General features: G+C 41.7%; 1 protein-coding gene across 2 annotated transcripts; it reads right to left on the reverse strand.

Annotated features, from left to right (window-relative positions):
* Positions 1 to 3,075: 3,075 nt before the first annotated feature.
* Positions 3,076 to 21,214, reverse strand: prdm15 (PR domain containing 15; the record flags this gene model as incomplete). Of its 2 annotated transcripts, none has more annotated exons than XM_079508780.1 (24): positions 3,076 to 4,970; positions 5,391 to 5,612; positions 5,949 to 6,023; positions 6,220 to 6,395; positions 6,971 to 7,054; positions 8,619 to 8,750; positions 8,845 to 8,964; positions 10,455 to 10,534; positions 11,523 to 11,686; positions 12,136 to 12,276; positions 12,519 to 12,650; positions 12,893 to 12,987; positions 13,604 to 13,771; positions 13,870 to 13,957; positions 14,393 to 14,487; positions 15,257 to 15,457; positions 17,775 to 17,978; positions 18,161 to 18,238; positions 18,910 to 19,012; positions 19,394 to 19,546; positions 19,730 to 19,883; positions 20,255 to 20,348; positions 20,455 to 20,494; positions 21,116 to 21,214. In XM_079508780.1, the coding sequence occupies 24 exons, from the start codon at positions 21,212 to 21,214 to the stop codon at positions 4,446 to 4,448; spliced, it is 3,423 nt and encodes a 1,140-aa protein (XP_079364906.1). In that variant the 3' UTR covers positions 3,076 to 4,445. The 2 variants fall into 2 exon arrangements, with proteins under 2 accessions (XP_079364906.1, XP_079364905.1); XM_079508779.1 differs by having other exon boundaries at positions 13,870 to 13,978.
* Between the last annotated feature and the right edge of the window lie 4 nt (positions 21,215 to 21,218).

The raw sequence follows: 21,218 nt of genomic DNA on the forward strand, positions 1-21,218 counted from the left end.
GTATGAAAAAAATCATTAACATGGTGAAATGCATCTTGATGACATCATCAAGATGTGTTTCACCATGTTAATGATTTTTTTCTCTAGTTTTCTCTAGTTCTAGGAAACACAGAATCGGGGGGACTTTTTTATTATTTCCACACAACAGCTCTAAGGTATATTAATGACATAGTAAAATGTTGAAAATGAGTGGAATGCCCCTTTAAAGGGGAAGTAAGGCTATACGTAATATTTTGCATACTGTAGGTGACGTCACATTTCAGGTTTTCAGCAGAATTCTGCTGATGCACATCAGGAATAGTCCATATGATATAGGAAGTCACGTCTCAAAGGATGTGACTTGAGTGTTTCAGAATTGGTGACACTTCACAATATGTGCGTATCTAGGCACTGGTGCGATATCTATTGCATAACAGAGTGAAAGCAGGAACCTTTACAAGCAGAGGTCATTGTTTGTCCCCCAAGGCCTTATCTGTCACAAGGTAGTTGCCATAACACTGCTTTAGCCACTGTGATTGTGTGAATGTCAATGAGCCTTTTGATGTTTGAGGGACTGCACATACCTAATGTCTAAATATCCTCATACAGCTATCCATAGCCGAAGGGTGTGGTGTCACCTTTTTTTTTTTAAAACATCATTTTTTCAAGGACAATCATAACAAACCTCAACAACCAAAAAGAAAAGAAAAACAAACAAAACAGATATGGTCACCATTTTTCTCCCTACATTACTGTGTAACAGAATTATCTAATACAGGTCAGATTTCCCTTTTATGACTATACAACTATATGTCAATTTCTCTAGTGCAAGACAATTTGACAATTCTCTGTACCATTGCTTGATGTGTGGTTTGACCTCATTAGGCCCACTGGCAGAGCCTGACCAGAGCCTTTTGTGGTGGTTCTGGAGAACCGTGGGTCCGACCGACTCGATACCTGGCACTGGACTCCCTGCGGGGGTGTGGAACGCATGTGTCGAATGTGAAGTCGGTGGGTCAAACGGTTCTCGAGTTATGTGCATTACAACCATACACACGCACACACAGACAGACAGAGACGTGGCGCATTTATAGTAGGACTAGACCTGTACGTGCCCGTCGCAGTCGGCCACAGGCCTACTTGGGAACGATGCAACTTGGGAACCTAATGATATACGTTGTCACAGCACCCGTCAGCCAGTGTCCCACATGGAGATATGTGTATATGTACCTGTGTGTGAAGACTACAAACTGAAAAGTGTATTTGGCAATCAATTCGGCCCACTGGCAGAGCCTGATTGGTTGAGCCTCAATTGGTTGAGGCAGAGGCTGGAAATTGCACAGGTGAAAGGAGTTGGCCTCATTAGGCCCACTGGCAGAGCCTGACCAGAGCCTTTTGTGGTGGTTCTGGAGAACCGTGGGTCCGACCGACTCGATACCTGGCAATGCACTCCCTGTGGGGGTGGAACGCGTGTGTCGAATGTGAAGTCGGTGGGTCAAACGGTTCTCGAGTTACGCGCATTACAACCGTACACACACGCGCGCACACACACGCACACACACGCAGACTCACTCACAGAGACGTGGCACATTATATAGTAGAAGATAACCATCAATTATTTGAGTTGTAGCAGGTTAAATACCTAGGCTGTGTTGTTCTTTTTTGCTATTTTAGTTGTTTTGTTAATTTTACGAAACATAAAAATTACATTATAGTGTTTGTGGAATCATGACAAATGCCCTCACCTGTTTGTCTGACTGCTGTTATGTTAATCGTGCTGAAGACCATATTGTTGTTGCTCCATCAAGTTGTTGATCTCTCCACAACCACTTTGGACATAGTAGATATTTTCGCCCCAGAGATCCTCTACTCTTCAATTAGAAAAACATTAGAGCTGCCGGGTGTCACTGTCAAATCGTGCATTGATTGGACCGTTAGTTGGTCACATCTGTTGGTCACGCCCAGTTAACTATGAAATAGTGGAAAGTCCGGTGACGCGAGGTTAATGAAATCGTGCATTTACCGTCACAAGGCCCTTGTGACATTGTGATGTTGTCAATATAGTTGCGACATTGAGGCATAGGCAATGATTAGCCCATGCACAGTACATCTTAGTCTATGTACTTTAACTTGAGATACAGTGTACTTGATATGTATTGTGTACTGCCGGTACTGTAGCATACTTTATAGATAGGCTACGAGAGACATCTAGGCGGCAGCAAGGTCAGCCTTGCTGCAGTAGGCACGTTCTTCTGTCTCATATCTTATTGTCACGTCATTATGATCCAGCACTATATATGTTTCCCGTTTGTGTAATAAACTTTGTGAACCTTAGCGTGATACTGTCTCGTGTCTCGTTAATTTGTTCTCCCGGGTACCCGCCGGCCGCCGCCGCAGTCGCCGTACCAAAGTAATACTTCAACAGGATTGTCACACACCACCCAGCCTGCACACACTACCTGTCTGTCAACCCAGACGAGGGTCCTGTACTTAGATATTACAACAGGCATTGAGGGCCGAAAACAGAGCCATCTAATAGAATGGCTTGGGCAGAAAACAGCCCGGTCACGTGATGTCTATGGTACTCGCACAAGCCCATATATAGACTCCAATGCATTCTGTAAACTTCGGGTCTCTCTATTCGCCAATGGAAGTCTATATGTAGAAGAGCCGCCATTGGACTGCAGGGCTTAAAGCAACAACAAAAAATCCCAAGACTGAAAATGTTTTTTTGCAAATCTGCACTGATCTCATTAAATGACCCCTATGAAATCCTCAGGACTGAGAACTTTAAGCCCTGGGACTGGCCCCATGAAGTGAACAGAGTTGTAACGGTCTTACTCTATGGCTCTGAATATTAAGCCCATATGGAGATCTCTGATGTCATTAATATTGGCCAGCAACTTTACATCTTAATTCAATTCAATTCAATTCTCATCTCACCTCAAACCCTTAGATCTCCATGGTGCTGCCCTGTTCTGATATTCCATATGTTGGAAACTGTGGGGTGTTTCTCCATTAATCATATGGCAGTGTGTTAAATCTACTGTGACCATTCCAATCGTTTAAAACAAATTCACATACACAACAGCAAGGTATTTTTTTCCTTCCCCAGGACATTTTGTTGAAAAATAAACTATACAAAATGGGTTGCAGTAGTTTCCAGACAAAATAATTAACTCACTTAAAATAATCAATACTTGTTTCACAAGTAACACACCTTTTTCAGAGCAGCCATTAAATAATTGATAACACAGCCAGGTGTTATATAAGGTTCCATTCCATTCCATCCGGGGTGCTGCTGTTGTGCCTGTCGGCTCACTTGAAATGCTCTGCGACAATAAATGGAACATGGAAGGGCTTATTGGTAACACTTGTGTTCAACTAGCTCCGTTTAGAACCTCATATCTACGCTTGAGCTCCGAGAAGAGGTTCCGTGTCAAGTTATCCCTGCACGGGTAGAAATGGGGTTGAGCCAGTCCAAAAACAGTGGCGAAAACCCTTTTCACAGTATAATTTCCAAAAACTAAAGGTATCAGAAACAACTGCTTAAATCAGGATTAAATAAAAATGTGTCCAGTCAACCCCCATCCGCATGCGCAGTACTGCTTCTGTAAGATTGCATTGAGAAAACATGGTACTGGCTGACTTCATAAGCTTTGTAAGCAGTTCACCTCTGGCTAGAAATGTTATATGCCTGTCCTAAGTTTATCATCTGTAGCTAGCCAGAAATACATTTACTTTTTGGAAACGATACTGCAAAAAGGGTTTTCGCCAATGTTTTTGGACGGCTCAACCCCCATTCTACCAATGCAGGGATATCCTGACACCGTGACACGGAACCTCTCCTCGGAGCTAAAGTGTACATATGAGGTTCCAAACAGAGCTAGTATTCACCTAAATGGTGCATTTATATAGCATTTTTCTCGAAAGTGCTTTACATAGATTGTGCACCTACAACATGTCAATATTGGCTGCCATAAGAATTGATTGATTTCTTGAACTCTACCATATAATTTGACTTAAAATGGCTTATCATTTTATATTAAAAGCAACTGTTGAAATCTAAATATTTACATATTTTTCCAGCTGATATATTTTACACTTGATTTAAAAAAGAAAAAAGTAACATGTAAGATTGTAAGGCATTCAAATATTCATTATTTTGCTTTGGTTTCAAATGTAAATCAATAGTATTGTCACCATTTTCTTTTCTTTTTACCAAATGCACCCATTTCTATTTTTAAAATTGTAAATACATATTTATTACAGGCTACTTTAAATGTGGGTTTGACCATATAAAAAATATGTTAACTTTTTTTTCTTCTTCAACACAGACACAAGACAATAGCTCTTTGAAATGTCATTCACCTCCATAGGCATCCAATTGACATTATTTAAACGGCCATAAAATCTACTTCACCACAGAAAAGTTCTTAGTGTGAGGTGCCCAGCACCTCCAGTCTCTAGTAGCTGAACATCTGCTGTGTGGAGCTGCTCTGCTGCTGTGGGGCTGGTGGCTGGCCCTGATGTCCCGCCTCAGCACTCTGTGTCTCCTGGCTCTCGCCTGGACCACCCTCCACCACAGTGGTGATGTGAGTTCCGTCAGCCGCTGTGACAGGCCTCCACGCAAGAGTAGGCGTTTCCAGCTGGTGGCCCATGGGGTTGACAAAGGTGGTGAGGTTGATGAAGTGGGCCACCGACTGCGGACCGGCGCCTCCACCCGGACCCACCGTCTCTGGTATGAGATCAGCAGGCCGGTTGTGAAGCATGGCTGAGCCGCTGACAGTGTCAAAGGTGACAGTGAGAATTGAGTTGTCCAAGGTGAGAGGCCGGTCACTAGCCGTCAGGTGGCCCACGGCTACAGGCTGCAGGCTGGTGAACTGGGCGGGGGCGTGGCTGTTGATGGGCGTCATTGTGATATTGGTCAGCCCGACTGAGCTGTTCGGGGAGCAGGCTGAGGGAGTGTTTGGGTCGGTAAGGACGACGACCTAGAACAACACAGTTTATACTGGGTCAGTTATAGCAGCAGGCGCACTGGAGAACTTTACACACACATATTTTATGTATGTGCTGTGCTCGGGACCTGTTTTTCAAATATAAGCAAAGCAGGTACATAAGTGTACCTGGTTAGAGCAAATATGTTTAATAGAATTAAAGTTAATCACAAGTTTGTTTGCTTTTGCTATTTCGTATTTTCATAAACAATGCATCATCAATAATTATCATGATATAATTCGACTAGCACTATCATTGACATTGTATCCCACTCTTCAAATCGGAAAAGCCCTTTTTTTTTCATCCATGCAAGTTGTCATCCAAATTAGGTTGCGTCTTGGGACAAAATAACATCCATCTTAGATTAACATGACCAATAGCACAATTGATAGTAAATCATGCATTATATCTACCTGTTGAATACTCTGCACAGCAGAGCTTGTCTCCGTCTCATCGCCTACTATAACAGAGGTGAACTCCGTTATAGACTCATGTCTCTGCTCTGTGAAGTCTGCATACTCATCTGATTCAGACAGCTCTGGTTCAGCTATGTGTTTCTGTTTCTTCTTGTGGTGTCGGGAAGGCCTGCTGGGCCTTTCCTGAGACAAACTGTCTTTATCCAGGGTCAGAGTAGGCTACAAAGGTAGAACATATTTTATGAGATGGCACCCAGCCATTGGGTTATCATATAATATTGTGGTTCACAGACAGCACTGATTACAGCTTCTATTAATCAAATACAAAAATCTGCTTTCACATTGGAATTAGCACTGTCCTTGAGCTGCTATAAATTCTGGTGTCTGCAATGACATTTAAAAAAAGAAATGATATGCATTGTGGGCATTGGAGGTACTGTATGTTGAGAGTATGAGGAGAATGACTGCTTTCACCATTTCGATATCTGTCTATTTTAAGTAAATTTGTGAGCTTTCTTTTTTAATGTTTAGCAAATTCCAATAGTTTGTCCTTACGATGCTGATAGATGAATCATCGATCGTCGTGGCTTCCTGAAGATCATCAAATTCATCGAGTCTCACTGAAATCACCTGAAGTTATATCAAAATGACAGTGATTGGTTTTTCATCCGTGTTGTCAAAACCACATTTTCTTGAGAGTTTTAACGATTTAACAAACCAAGATTTCGTTCAGGAAATAGTGACAGGATTGAATTATTTAAGTGCATGTTTAAAAGGATCTTGAGTATTTGGACGAGGCCATTAAGAAAAATATTGTCCTACTAACTTCGGGGTGTTTGCGTCGTATATGACGGTTCATGGAGGCACGGGTAGACACCTTGGTCCCACACAGATGACACGACTGGGCCTCCACCTTCTCATGAGTCAGGTGCACATGCTTCTGCAGCATGTACTCAGTGAGGTACTTTTTATCGCAGGTTGCGCATATCCATGTCTTACCCACTGCAAAGGAGAGAGTGTGAGAATTCAACCACATTATACTATTCTCTCTTTGTTTAATTTCAATGGTTTTAAGCCTCCAGATTTTAGTAGAAGTAGTAATAGTAGTAAGATTATCAATATTTAATTGACTTTAATGTTGACAGTCTTTTTTTTAGGAGATAAGCAATTGCAAGTGTTATATCCCTGAAATGTGAGGACATTTCTTTAAAAAGTGGTTGCATGTCAACAAACAATGAGTTGATTTGTTGTAGTTCAATGTTTATAGGAAGGACAGTGCAGACAGGAATCTGAGGAGAGGGGATATGCATGCAACACTGGTTTCCATGCTGTAATCAAACTGGGGAGTAGGGCTGTTGCGATTATAATTGACAAACATCTGCTTAGCTACCATTACCAAGGTACACGTTCCAATCAATTTGAACCTATTTTCCATGTACTTGCCCCAATTTTATATTTGGATTTATTACAGAAAGGAAAAAGTATATTATCCCCATTTCCTGTGTCCCTCCTGGAAAACAAAACAAAAAATGTCTTTTTTGTATTATTATATTTCCGTGTTACAATCAAATACTTGCCTGTGTGGATGAGCTTATGTGTCTCCAGGGTGGTCCTCTCACTGAATGTTTTTCCACACAGCTCACACATGAAGTCCTTTATACCTGAGCAAAGAGACAGGGTTTACAATTCTACTCACATAAGCCTAGTGGCTTTTATGTGGCATGCTCAGTGTGTCACTACAATCAAGACATATGTATTTTAAAGACAATTAAACAGTCTGTGTACACTCATTTGTTAACTTCATTCTATGTAAGCAATTTGTCCAAATTGCTTACGACGACAATCGACTAGTATAATGTCCAACATTAGTCCCAAAATATGGCCTATGTCAGGAACACACTATTTTTTTCTCCCTGAAAAAAAACCGTCTGGGTTTCCGAGGCTAGGAACGAACACACACACACACACACACACACACACACACACACACACACACACACACACACACACACACACACACACACACACACACACACACACACACACACACACACACACACACACACACACACACACACACACACACACACACACACACACACACACACACACACACACACACACACACACACACACACACACAACTTTGGACTATAACAAAATCACATACATATGCTGCTATGCATCACATTTAAACAATTTAACTATCAACATCAATATTTAATATCAATGGTCTTTTGTCAGGTGTGCTGTGAACAAAAAGTGTAACTCAGCCTTTTTTCACATTACCAAATGAAACTAGACTTAAAAAAAAAGGAAGGAAGGAAGAAAGAAAAAAAAAAAAAAACGAAATACAAGGAACACTGACTAATTATACTCTGGGAAATGGCCACATTACCAGACGAGCAAGGTAAAAAAAACGCCACATTACCAAATGTAACCAGACGAGCAAGGTAAAAAAAAACACCACATTACCAAATGTAACCAGACGAGCAAGGTGAAAAATAAAAATAAAACGACGAAATGCGTACATTGTTGTGCTGTCTGCTTTGCAACATACTAACCACACCTATGATGAAACAAAGTGCCTTAAAGGGGCATTCCACTCATTTTCAACATTTTACTATGTCATTAATGTACCTTAGAGCTGTTGTGTGGAAATAATACAAAACGTTCCCCTATTCTGTGTTTCCTAGAACTAGAGGTCTGAAAAAAATCATTAACATGGTGAAACACATCTTGATGACATAATCAAGATGTGTTTCACCATGTTAATGATTTTTTTCATGATTACAGTTCTAGGAAACACAGAATAGGGGAACGTTTTGTATTATTGAAAATGGGTGGTTTTCCCCTTTAAGGACAGTTTCGTGAGTGTGAAACTATTTTCTTGTTTAAAAGTTACTTCCCCGACCGTGCACCTGGTAAAATACTCGAATTGGTGTCATGCATGCTTCCTTGATTTAGATGCGTGTGACAACGCCTACTGAGTGGCAAGAAACGACTTTCTGGCCTTGACAGCCCATACATCCAAACAGAAAAGTCCTATCAGATTGTATTAAACAACATTAAACTCACTTTGCCACTCGATTTGGCACTCACTTTATGCATGCGCATACCCTACATTCACGTATGAAGCTGCGGGACGTATAAACATTTGTCCCAGGGCCCGCGGTCCACACTTTGGACACCCCTGCCCTAAGCTATTTAAGGACAAAGACTCACCTGTGTGTCTCTTGTAATGTTTCAGCATGTTGACCTTTTGAGCAAATTTGCGGCTGCACTCTTTGCACTCATATTCTTTTATGCCCTTGTGAAGTTTCATGTGGTGTCTCAGTGCATGCTTGGTCTTCATGCCTACACAGAAACAGGGTCATCCATATTCAGCAATATGATAAGCGTGTGTTATACAATGCAAACAAAGTATTATAAGGGTGAAGAGTGAACTGACCTTTCCCACATTCGGCACACAGAAAATCTCGGATATCGTCATGAACTCTCAGGTGTTCCTTTAACATGTCCTTCCTGGCAAATGATTTTCCACACTGGTTACAGCTGTGGCTCTTAACCCCTGGATGAACACGCACGCACGCACACACGCACACAAAGAACATTAGGATAATGTCCTGCCTAAAAACAAAACGATTGTATATGAGGATATAGTAACTGAAAAGCACCATGGTTGTTTCTGAATATGAAGCTCTCAGGTAGAAGTGGGTGTCATGGGCCTCCCCCCCACCCTGCCCCCCCCCATCTCTCTCCCCCATTTCCTGTCATCATACTGTTGAGTGTACATAATCCAATAAAGGCAGAAAAAGCCCAAAAATATATCTTTAAAAAAAAGTGGGTGTCAGTGTCAATCCAGAGAGAATGGATACATAGCTTTAGAGCTCATCTCTGCTCGAATCCGATGGGATCAGACGGGTTTGGATCGTGCCCGTCTTAATTTCTCTGGTTCATGTAGTGTTCGGGCTTTACATTTATAATTGGAGACTTTTATATCACAAGCCTAGGACACAGCAACTGTACAGCTGACATCAATAGGCTGTGTGCAGTGAAGCCAGCAGCCGTCTTGTTCAGAGAGCCAGCCTACAAGGTGAGCTAAATAATGTTAAATGGTCAACAGTCTTTCTGTAAAGGTTTTGCACCACCGGGTGATTCCCTAGATGTCTTGGTTTCCCCCTTAAAGTGCCGCTTGTTTTGATATTAGATTCTGTGGTGGCCACCAGCAACATATAGTATGATAGAGAAGATAAAGTAAATGTTAATATTGCGTCTTTTAACACTGCCACTCAGCCGCAGCACACAGTGGTACATCGAAAGCATTGCACATCCCATATTAGAATGAAGCCCTAATATTTCTTTCCTCTCTCTCTAACGTCCATATCATGTACATTGTACAGTAAATATCTGCTGCTATGCTCACATACCTTATGTCTTACCTCAGGTACTTACAGCACCGGATAGATGTACTACGTGTAAATATGTAGATAAATTGATGTTTTTATTGATCTCTCTCTCTCTCTCTTCCCCTCTTCTTCTTCCCCTTCTCTTTTATGGAAATAACAAAAACGACGGCGCTTGAAAAACTAATCCCACCCACTGTTTTACACCTGTAAACTAATCCCACCCACTGTTTTACACCTGTAAACTAATCCCACCCACTGTTTTACACCTGTAAACTAATCCCACCCACTGTTTTACACCTGTAAACTAATCCCACCCACTGTTTTACACCTGTAAACTAATCCCACCCACTGTTTTACACCTGTAAACTAATCCCACCCACTGTTTTACACCTGTAAACCTGTGATGTGACAACATACAGTATAGAACATTTCTAGACATGGACACCAAGTGCTTTACAGAACAGGGGAAAAGACAGCAACATAATAAACTACAACAAGATATCAGCAAATAAAATAGCAGGCACAAAGTGTACAGCATACACACAATTAAAATAAAACAAGTAAAATAAAATCTCAAAGGGTGTAATTTATGTCTGGAAGAAAATGTTTAGAATGTAGCCAAGAAATATAGTAAAAGAGATGAGGTATTCACCTGTATGGATGACCTTGTGTCGTTCTAAGTTGCCAATACTGTTAAAGATTCGTCCACAGATTTCACAAGGATGGATGTACCTGTAGAATACAACAGCACAAGCTTATATTGTTTACTGCATGTAACACTGCATGAGAATAACATTCTCATCACCAGATCACCAGTCAAAAATCAACAAATAATACCATTTCAGAAATTTCTACAATATGACTGCTACCCCCAATTTGTCCACTAGGTGGGGCCACTTAGCAAGCCCGCCACTGGAGTCTGCCTGTAACCACATGTTTTCACATATTTGGGCCTGCCATAATAAAGAAAAAATAGGCAAGCATTCGGTGAAAATATCAGATCTACAAGCTATTCTACACGCCAACATTCAGGTAATTTAGCCAATCAACAAGCTTTTGCAACATGTTGTGAGCAGATAGTTGGTGTAGAGGGAAAAAAGGAGCGAACCAAATAGAGCCCTGTGGGACCAGGGCTATACATGGTTTAAGTGGTTAATCTTTCGCACTGTCGAATATTCCTATACAATTCATGTCAGTAGATACACAGCTTCAATTCTTGTGTAAATTGTTTTCACTGTATGATTTTTAGACACTAGTGCAATTGATCACAAATGAAGCCCACTCTTAAGGCTTTAAGAAAAGTTTGTTTTCATGCTGGTGAATTTGTTTTAAAAATACACTGGCCTCCTGTTGTCCAATGCTGGAGTAAGTTCAAGGGCAGTTAATAGGGAAAATAAAACAGGCAGTGAACTAAAAGGTATAAATGACTGATAAACTATGTAGGTTCATAGGTTCGGTATTCACAATGCGCCCCCTAAAAGCACTGGAAGTCATGTGGCTCTCTTGAAGATTCTCATTCTCATTCATACCATATATATTCCGGTTAACCAAATGTAAATATCTATTTTGTACTTTTGTTAGCTTGATATGGCATGGTGCCAGTGATTTCTACCCAATAGGCTGTTTTCAACAGAGTGAAAATATACTCCATCTTTGCCCTGTGGGTAGTACAACAATGTGCCATCTATCTCTCTGTCCTACTGCCCTCTTCGAGTCTTACTTTTGCACGGACGGATCAGGAAGCTGTTCTCTGTGGATAACCAGGTGAGCGTTATATGTGGCCTTCAGGGCAAAGCGCCGGTTACAGATCCCACAGCCGTAGCCTCTCTCTTTATGCTGCTCCATGATGTGCTTCAAGTAGTCCTTTCCCTTCGCAAAGGACAACTAGGGCAGTGACAGAGACAAGAGAAGGAGAGCAGAGGTATGTGCTTAGCCATTGGCTCATTTAAAATGATATCAAACAACGCTATGCGGACAGGCTGACCCAAGTATCAGCAAATAGCTGCCCTTGAGAGACATATTATTTTGACTTAACGTGAATGACCCTGGTCATTTGGCAGATTTGTGCCATGTACACAATCTTGCACAAACTGGAATGACTTCTGTTAGGGCATGATATGTAGTGGATACAAATTAAGAGCATACCTATTTACACGCACCTCGACAGTGCAAACAACAACATTTCGATGAGTATTGACCTGGCGAAGATCTATCAAGATCAAAACGTTGTCGTTTGTTAATTCAATAAAGTAATTATTTACCAAAAGAATGGTGTGCGGGCCCTACCTCCTTCCATCGTGGATACAAATGAACCCAGTTCAGTAGGGCCTTACTTGACATTTCTTGCAGTTATATTTGTGGTGCTCGGGTTCCTCTTCCTCATCATCCTCGTCCGTTTCATCACTATCATCACACGAGATGCCTATCTTCCTGATGAAAACCTCCCTCTCGTGCTCATCCATTAAGGCTATGTCCTGAAAAACAGTATACATTTTATCAAACAAGTTTCATTTCATTAAGCGTGTGAATAATTAAACAAACAAAACTGTGATGGGATCATGGGAGATAGTTGCTTTCATCATTAATTCCTCACCATATATAAATTAGCCGGATGCATTGGAGGCATTGAAACTACGCAGGTAATTTATCCCCGCACTATATGGATTGCCCCCAGCCAGGTGTGAAATGTTATATTTATATTGTCGCATGATCTCACCTTGAAATGAACATGAATGTGGTCTCTCAGGACATCCACGCGGAAGAACTTGCGGCCACAGATCTCGCAGGTGTACTTCTTATCTCCATGAGTCAACAAATGCTTGTTCATGTTACTGCGACAGGAGAACACCTGCGCGCACGCACACATGCACACACACACACACACACACACACACACACACACACACACACACACACACACACACACACACACACACACACACACACACACACACACACACACACACACACACACACACACACACACACACACACACACACACACATCAGACTTGGTGCGGTCTCTGTTGCTGGATCCATGCTGAGCTGTTATGGTCAGCATCATGCCATAGTATTGTTGCAAGGTTTCACCTTGCCACAGATGGGACAGGGCGAGGGCTCCTTCCTGTATTTGGTCGCTTCCTCACCATTGGCCTCCAGCTCCTCTTTCTTCATGTGCTTTGGGCCTATACAGACACATATACAATAATAGGACCCTACGTCATTAAGAGCAAACGCAAAAGGAGGTGGCAACATCACAGAATTCTGCATTTGAGGTTTTTAGTTCATTCCGATCAGACCTCTGTGCACCAATGATCGTTATTTCATAACCCTGTGAGAAAAAAGAGAAAGCCATATACTCATACATTGTTGCAAGTTACGATTGTGTGGCTCTCTCTTTTCATTTCAGGGTTTGACTGCAGACAGTAATCATCTCAAATGGTAAATGGTAAATGGTGCATTTATATAGCGTCTTTATCCAAGGCGCTTTACATAGATTGTGCATTACATTCACCCATTCACACACACATTCATACACCGATTGCAGCGGAAGCCATGCGCGGTACCAACCAGCACATCGGGAGCAATTTGGGGTTCAGTGTCTTGCCCAAGGACACTTCGACATGTAGACAGGAGGAGCCGGGATTCGAACCGCCGACCCATGGATCATTGGACGACCTGCTCTACCTCTTGAGCCCTACCTCTACGCAAAAATGCTCTCTCGGTTCTCTGTTCTCGCTAGGCTTCAAGCCTTAATGTACCATCTCTATTATCTCCTGAGCAAATGGTGGCTGAACTCACCCACACCATGCCTCCTATGGTGCTCCTGCATTACGTCCTTGCGGTAGAACATCTTGTTACAGATCTCACAGGAGTACAGCTTCTCGCCGTGCTTCTTTTTGTGCTTGGAAAGGTTGCTGTTAGTGGAGAAGAACCGAGAGCAGATGTCACACTGGAACGTTTTGTCGTCTGCAAGGAGAAAAAGTGGTCATACATACTCGAAAACTAGAAAATAATTTTATTCATGGCTTAAAGTGTACAGACAAATGTATTGTCTGTGGTGTTACCTGTTCTGCAGTTGTGAAACTTTAAGGCATTTTCTAGGCGAAATGACTTCTGACATGTTTTGCATTTATGCTTGTACTCCACATCAGTCTGTAGGGAAAACATGAAAACCTTTAGTAGGGAAAACATGAAAACCTTTAGTAACCATTAGTAACGCAACACTCGGTAAAGTAATTTATGATAATTTGGTGACACCAAGATTTAATGCATATAGATCAGGAGGTAACACTATGTTTGCCTATCAGCAGACATTATTGCCCCAATCAAAAATGGGGTTGCTGGAGAGCTCATTTGTGGCCACCTTTCAAATTTTTCCAACCATTCAAAGCACTTTAAAATGTATTTCACATTCACCTAACAGTAGTGGCAACCATGCAAGGCAACAACCTGCTCAACAGGAGCAGTTTTGGGGTTCGGTGTCTTGCTCATGGACAATGTGGAAATGGCAAATATTGACAATTGCATAGTGTTGACTGAGGTGTGTACTCAATGGAGTGCATTTTTTCTGAGAGTAAGAGTACCCACCATATTCTTGCTGTGCTTGTAAGAAATGTGCTGCTTGAGGCTCTCCTTGCGGCTGAACAGCTTGTCGCATTCATCACATTTGAAAAGCTTATCACCTGAAAATCAAATCAATGGGTTCATCCAAAAAAAGCTATACATAAGTAAAGTAAGTAGGTCGGCGGTCTGTCCCTATTACAATGCACTAAACCCCTGGGAGATGGAGTGCCACACCTACCATCAGCTCCCAGTACTTACCTCATGACTTGCTGCACCCAAGCTGTGCTACTCATACGCTGAGTTGGCGGTGCCCAGGATCGAACCCATGAACTTGTGGTCCAAAGGCGAGAGCTCTACCGACTGAGCTACCTCGTTAATACATCCAGTTGGACAACTATCTGAAATTTGGGCCCATCTTCAAAATATTGGTTTAATGCTCATTGCTCAAATACATCTTCAGTGGGTTCATAAACTTGAGTCCTACATTCATGGTACCAGATAAACAAGAGCAACCGTCTGCTAATCAACAAATCTGCATTTCACATAGCTGTGATTAAGGTGGGCTAAAGAAGTGAGCCAGTGTTCATTGACTATTCATTCACAACAAGCAAGGCATCAAGAAGGTTTACACACATTTGACTTCAAGCTCTGTTTACATTTTTCAAGCTAAAGATAGTTGGTAGTTCTAATGACCGGTGGGATTTGATGCACTGCACAAGTTAAGGGTTGATACGAACTGACGCTTGCTCAATGCCTTTAACATGCAATAGTTTTTCTATTGACAAACAGCTATTGATCTTCTAGGACCGGGGGGAAAACAACTAATCCCATATGAGGACAAGCCTGATGATTACACATCAGATACATACATAGATATAAACAAATTACCATGAGATCTGATGTGCCTGTTGAGGTTACTGCTGTTCTGGAAGATCTTGCTGCACAGGCTGCAGCGGTAAACTCTTTTGTGTTCCCTTGTCTTGTGTCTCTTCATGATGGCCACACCATCGGCACCAATCAACAGACTGCTGCTACTCGGAGTGGATTCTCCTCCAGCTGTTGGTGTGCTTACTGCGGAGGGTTTCACATCTGGAGAAAAGGAAATGGAGGGAGGGCCAATTGTTAAGCGTTTTTATTTCGGCTGGAGCCAAAGGATTTTGATCAAAAACAACTTGGTATCACAATACCCTGGTAGTGCAGCTTTCTGAAGCCTGTGTTTTAGCCCTTTGGCCGACTGCAGAGAAAGCTTTCCTCTTTTTTGAGCCAAATTCTAACTAACTCCAACTTTATTCCTTCAGTTTTATGTGAAGGCATAAAACAGTGTATGATGCTGCATTTCTCTCACAAAAACTCTTTTACATCATGACTACCAGTTAAGATTGGAATTTGTATTTATTTATATTTTATCAGGAAATTATAACCAGGAATGGAATCAAGAGAATCCCTCTTCATTATCTTAACAACTCATTCAGTGCCACCTGGTGAACACCAGTTTTGGCCCTCGTTGCCACCGAAGCCCATTATAAACTAGAAAAAGTTCCCTTCTGGGCACAGGTCTCCACCAGGAGTGTGTGTGTGATGTTTGGCAAAATGTTTAGAAGCAATATAAACGTGTGTGTGTGTGTGTGTGTGTGTGTGTGTGACGCGGCTTCGCCTGTTGTAGCGCCACCATGAGGCTGATTTGAAAACTGTCAAGTGGCATTTCTTCCAAAGCCTAGTGGGAATATGCATGCAGTTTCACCACAATCGGACGCTGCGTTGAGTAGTTGTGGCGATTTGTACAAAACGGGCTACTCCTGAAAAGTTTAGAAGCCAATCGTAGCCAATGAGGGTGGATTATGAGAAATCAAACAAACCCGTCTTGATCACATGACTATGAAGAGCATGTGTACCGATTTGCGTGAAATTTGGATAAAATCTGAAGGAGTAATATTAGAAAATGTGTTTTACATACGTCAGCCTCCTGGTGGCGCTATAAAGAGCAGATGTGAAAAATTCCAGGCAAAGGTTTTTCCTTGGCCTCTAGGGAGTTGGCATACAAAGTTATCCACAGATCCGTGCAGTTAGAGGTAAAAACACTTTTCGGCCAGTTATAGCGCCACCATGAGGCTGAGTTGAAAATGTTCATGTGGCATTTCTTCCTCGGCCTAGTGGGAATATGCGTGCACAATTTCACGGAAATCACACGATGTGTTCATGATTTGCAGCATTTTGTTTGAAACTGAGCACTTTGGAAGCCAATCTTAGCCAATCAGGATGGAGTCTGAGAAATCTGAAAGACCCGTTTCGTTGAATGGCTCTAGAGAGACTGTGTACCAATTTGCGTGATGTTTGGACAAAATCTGTAGGTGTACTGTACAAAAACTTGTTTTGCACAAAGTGGCCTCCTGGTGGCGCTATAACAGGCCGTTCTGGAAGTTTTGGGGCAGAGGTTCATCGTTGGCATCCAGGGAGTGTGTGTGCAAAATTTGGCATCGACCGGGTTAACTGTCTCAGTGGCACAGGACGCCTTTGGACGCCTGCCCCTGGTGGCAGAGAGTGCCAATGGCGCCTTTGGACGCCTTTTTTTTGGGGGGAATATTATTATTATTTTTTTATCCATATTTTGAAAATTGCTCTAATCTGCATGTCAGGTGATGACATGCACATTACATGCACAATATATTTTTTGTCTCCACCAGGCCGAAGGCATGGGGAGAGAGTATGTTTTGCACTCCGTCCGTCCGTGTGTCCGTGTGTGTGTGTGTCCGTCCTTCCGTCTGTGAACAGCTAATCTCCGGCACCGTTAATTCCATTTCACGATAAAAACAAAAAAGCTAAGTATGAACCCAAGCTTGTAGACAAGACCTTGTGGTTATTGTCAAGAAGAGGCTGGGACTGCAAAAAGACAAGCCTTCATATTACACCAGAAAATAAAGAGGCTCTGACTGAAAGGTAATTCCTTGTGAGAAATGTGAGTACTTGGTCAACCACAATTTTTGGATGTGCTACCTGTTTGGGATTGTTCTATTCCTATTTTTAATAAGCACCCAGTAGTGGCAGAGTGAAACTGACATGTACTGTAAGGCTGGACCACAGACACAGAGGTGATGGTAGCAACACCTTTAACAACATTGTATGCCAGTCCTAGCTATTTTAATTCAATGCCACCCCAACAGGGAGACGATGAAGGGCGCACAAAGGAGAATTTAGGTATGTTGAAGATGTGATTTCTGATTTCTTGATGAGTTGTACAGACATACTATAAGTGTGTTGCAGGGTCCCTAGGCAAGTGTTGTATAGGTTTTGCAGTGGCCTATACCCTGTAACTCCTCTCTTTGAGGAGAGACTGCTATGACAGCTGTAGTAAAGTGTGTGGGCCTCAAACATGAGACTGTTGTTAAATAAGGTCTTCTTAATTTCTCACGTTTCTGTTTCCTTGAGGTAGTAGTGGCAGAGATCCTGCGTCCCTTTGGTCTCCTTCCTCTACCGTGTCCTCTCTTGGGGGCAGACTGAGCTACAGGGACCTCCTCATCCTCAGGGGTTACCAGAAACTCTTCCTGGGGCAAAAGCTGCTCATCTGGAATTGGTGCTACAGTCTTCACTTCCTGAAAGTGACTCAGCAGGTGGCCTATGATAGATTAACACACACAACAGGGACAGCGTTTCTTCAGATATTCCCAGACAAAATGGGTTCTTTATTACTACTTGGGAATAACAAATTGTTAATATTACCATGAAGGAATATTCGACCAAAAATGTAACAGAAAAAAAATAAAGCAGTCCATGTCCATGTGTTGTGAGTGGACAAACCTGTATCACTCTCTTTAACCACTTGTGGCAGGAGGTCTTCCCCTTGAATATCTGGCTTAGTTATAGGAGACATCATATCTGTTAGAGACAGAGTAACAGGTAAAAAGTGTCCACCTTTATGCTTTTAAATAAAGGTTCACTATTTGTTTTACATCAACACTAAAGGATGGACTTCATACAGGATTCTACAAAATAAAACAAAGCTAAATTGAGCAGAGGATATTGTAGCCAAAGTTCATTTTTAAAGTAGAGTTTGTTGATTACTTTTGACACAATGAAAAATGCATTTGAGGTATTAAAAAATAATTAAAAGTCCTTAAATTCTCACTTTAGAAATGTGCAGATAACCTGTATACACTTATCATATACTGTATGTTTGTTTACTGTTGAGTGAGAAAACAATGTTACACATTAAGATAATAATCTGGGGACCTCCCAGAATAATTTGGTGACCCACATGTTGAGAACCACTGTCCTAAACTAATGGTAGGGCAAATGTTAATAAATAAATATGCGATTAATTGTGATTGTCGTAACGGTGAGTTAATTGCGATTTAGTTAACTTGGACTGCCCTAGTAAAAACCCAAATACTGTACAATAAGCATCGGCATTGTTGTTGAGCACAGGCCCGGAGCTATTCTAGGGTGCATTGAGTACTATTCATTGGTTCTATTTTATTATACAAAGTTAGCATTCAGATTTCAGATCTGCCATCACGTTACATTGTCATTGGTATAATATGACCCACCTGGTGGTGGTGGTTGGTTCAGTAGCTTAAGCATAGGCCTTTCCATCTTTTTGGCATAAAAGGCCCCATACCAAACCCTCAACTCAGCTCCTGGTAGCAAATCCTGTCCAAAAAATGTTCATCTTTCATTGTAAATATATAAAAGGAACAAAATATTTCTCTTAACATTTTTAACATACACACACACGTGATGTGTTGAACTGTGTATCTGTGTGTGTGTGTGTGACTGTGTGTCTTCAAGTGGCATCAGCGGCAACATAGCTGAAACTCCCCCAACGCTCCCTGAAGTAAGCGTCTTCATCGTACACTATGAACAGCGAGATGGTGTGTGTGTGTGTGTATGTGTGTGTGTCTGTGCGTGTGTGTAAAATATATGGAGACCACTTGAAACTGGATTTATATATATACACCTGCATATATATACACGCATCGCATCGCATCACAACACATCACATCAAATCCCATCACATATACACACGCGTACCTGTGAGGTGTTGAAGTACACCTCATCGTCCTGTTGATAAGCAGTTAGATTTTGGTGTTTGTGGTCTGTGGCAGGTCGCACCAGCATCATCCAATTACAGTCTTCCTCATTGGAGGAGTCGAAGCACTCCACCATGCCATCTTTATGAAAGATCTACCCAGGGAAAAATAACCAGTAAAGACCAAGACCAAAGACCAAGAATGCACACACTGACACTCAGCATAGTTATTTAGAATATGCAGGAACAAGTGACAAAACAACTAATCCTGAGGGGGAAAAAAACAAAACCCTGCAACAATAGTTTCAAGGTTCTGAAGCAAGTTTTATCATGATTACCTTCAAAGGAAACGGTCCTTCTTTCTCAAGTTGCGGTACCCTCTTAGCCTCAAAGGGCCCAAATCGGGTCCTTCTGACCAGTCGTCGAATGACGAAAACCCCCTCTTGACCCTCATCCACCTGTCTGATTTCCAGACTATTTGGTAGGGAGGACCTGAATAAATGATACAAATAAAAAAATAAATTATATGGCTAGATAATCCTAGATTAGATTAACTATATATTTGTGATGGTGATGAAATGTATTATTATTTATTACCATTGGTAACATGAAAGTTGGAGCTTGAGAATACTGGGAAAACTGTCTATTAAAAAGACCAAGCTACAAAGCTGAGCTACTTCAGTGATCGAGCCTTTTGAAAAAAACCTTTAGGATTTATATTTAAACAGATAGCCTATGTACACGACATAACTTTTAATAGACACCCTGCACTGCTGCACACTAACTTTTGACAGAAACACTGCCATGGTTAATGATTAAATAAAAAGTCTGGACACTCTAACACTATGAATTTAATGACCCACCTAGCTCTGCTAAGCACGAAGGAGTCCTGTACAGTCACCAGTGGTCCCAGTTCAGGACACTCAGAGTTATGATACTGACCACAGTCCTCACACCCTACAGCACAGATAAGACACACTTCACAAATCACATCTATCAGAGAATATAGTTAATTGTCTTTTTTTGCCACTCACACATTGTCACACACATACTTCATACTTACAGATATACTCATCTGGCGTCTGCTCAGCCATTATACCAACCTATAAATGTATATTGAGATAGTTATTACATATGAGTAGTAATGAGAAAACACTAGAAGTAGGGGGACATCAACCACTACTGACAGCTAGCCATTACACGCAATTTTAACATGACCCCTTTGTAAAGTATATTGGCCTGAATAGAATTATAACTTTTGAAAATAGCTATGGTCTTCCAAATCAGTATGCTTTTATTTTATTTTATCAGAGACAATTCACTTGTCTTTTCTCGATACATCAGCCCCTATGGCTAAATGCTGGTGTTTAATATGTGATCATTGTAGGCTACCATAATGTATGCTGCATGATATGCAGCATAACATATGCAAGCCGGTGGGTAGACATGGGATCCAGGATTTCACTGGATTCCAAACTCTAGCCGGGTTTTAACTCCGATCTGACGGCTCCGTCTCTTCAGTATGTAACAAAGAACAATCGGCATGGCGGATGGAACGGAGACGCAAACCCCAACTGGAGCCTGTACACTTCAACGTCAATACGTGGGAAATAATGCGTCTTTAGGCGATTTAAAGTGAACATTTCGAAGTAGCTGCACATTTTCTATAAACCTGCATCATTATTGTCACGAAAAACGGCACAAATGCTTGATAAACATGTTACCTCTTGTGCAAAAGAATACTCATTTATCGAATCCTGACTCCGGGTTCCAATCCGCTCCAGAAACGGCGCAGGACCGGAAACAAGGTGCGACAAATGCATTATG

This window comes from Electrona antarctica, assembly GCF_951216825.1.
Source record: "Electrona antarctica genome assembly, chromosome: 8".
Classification (NCBI taxonomy): Eukaryota; Metazoa; Chordata; class Actinopteri; order Myctophiformes; family Myctophidae; genus Electrona; species Electrona antarctica.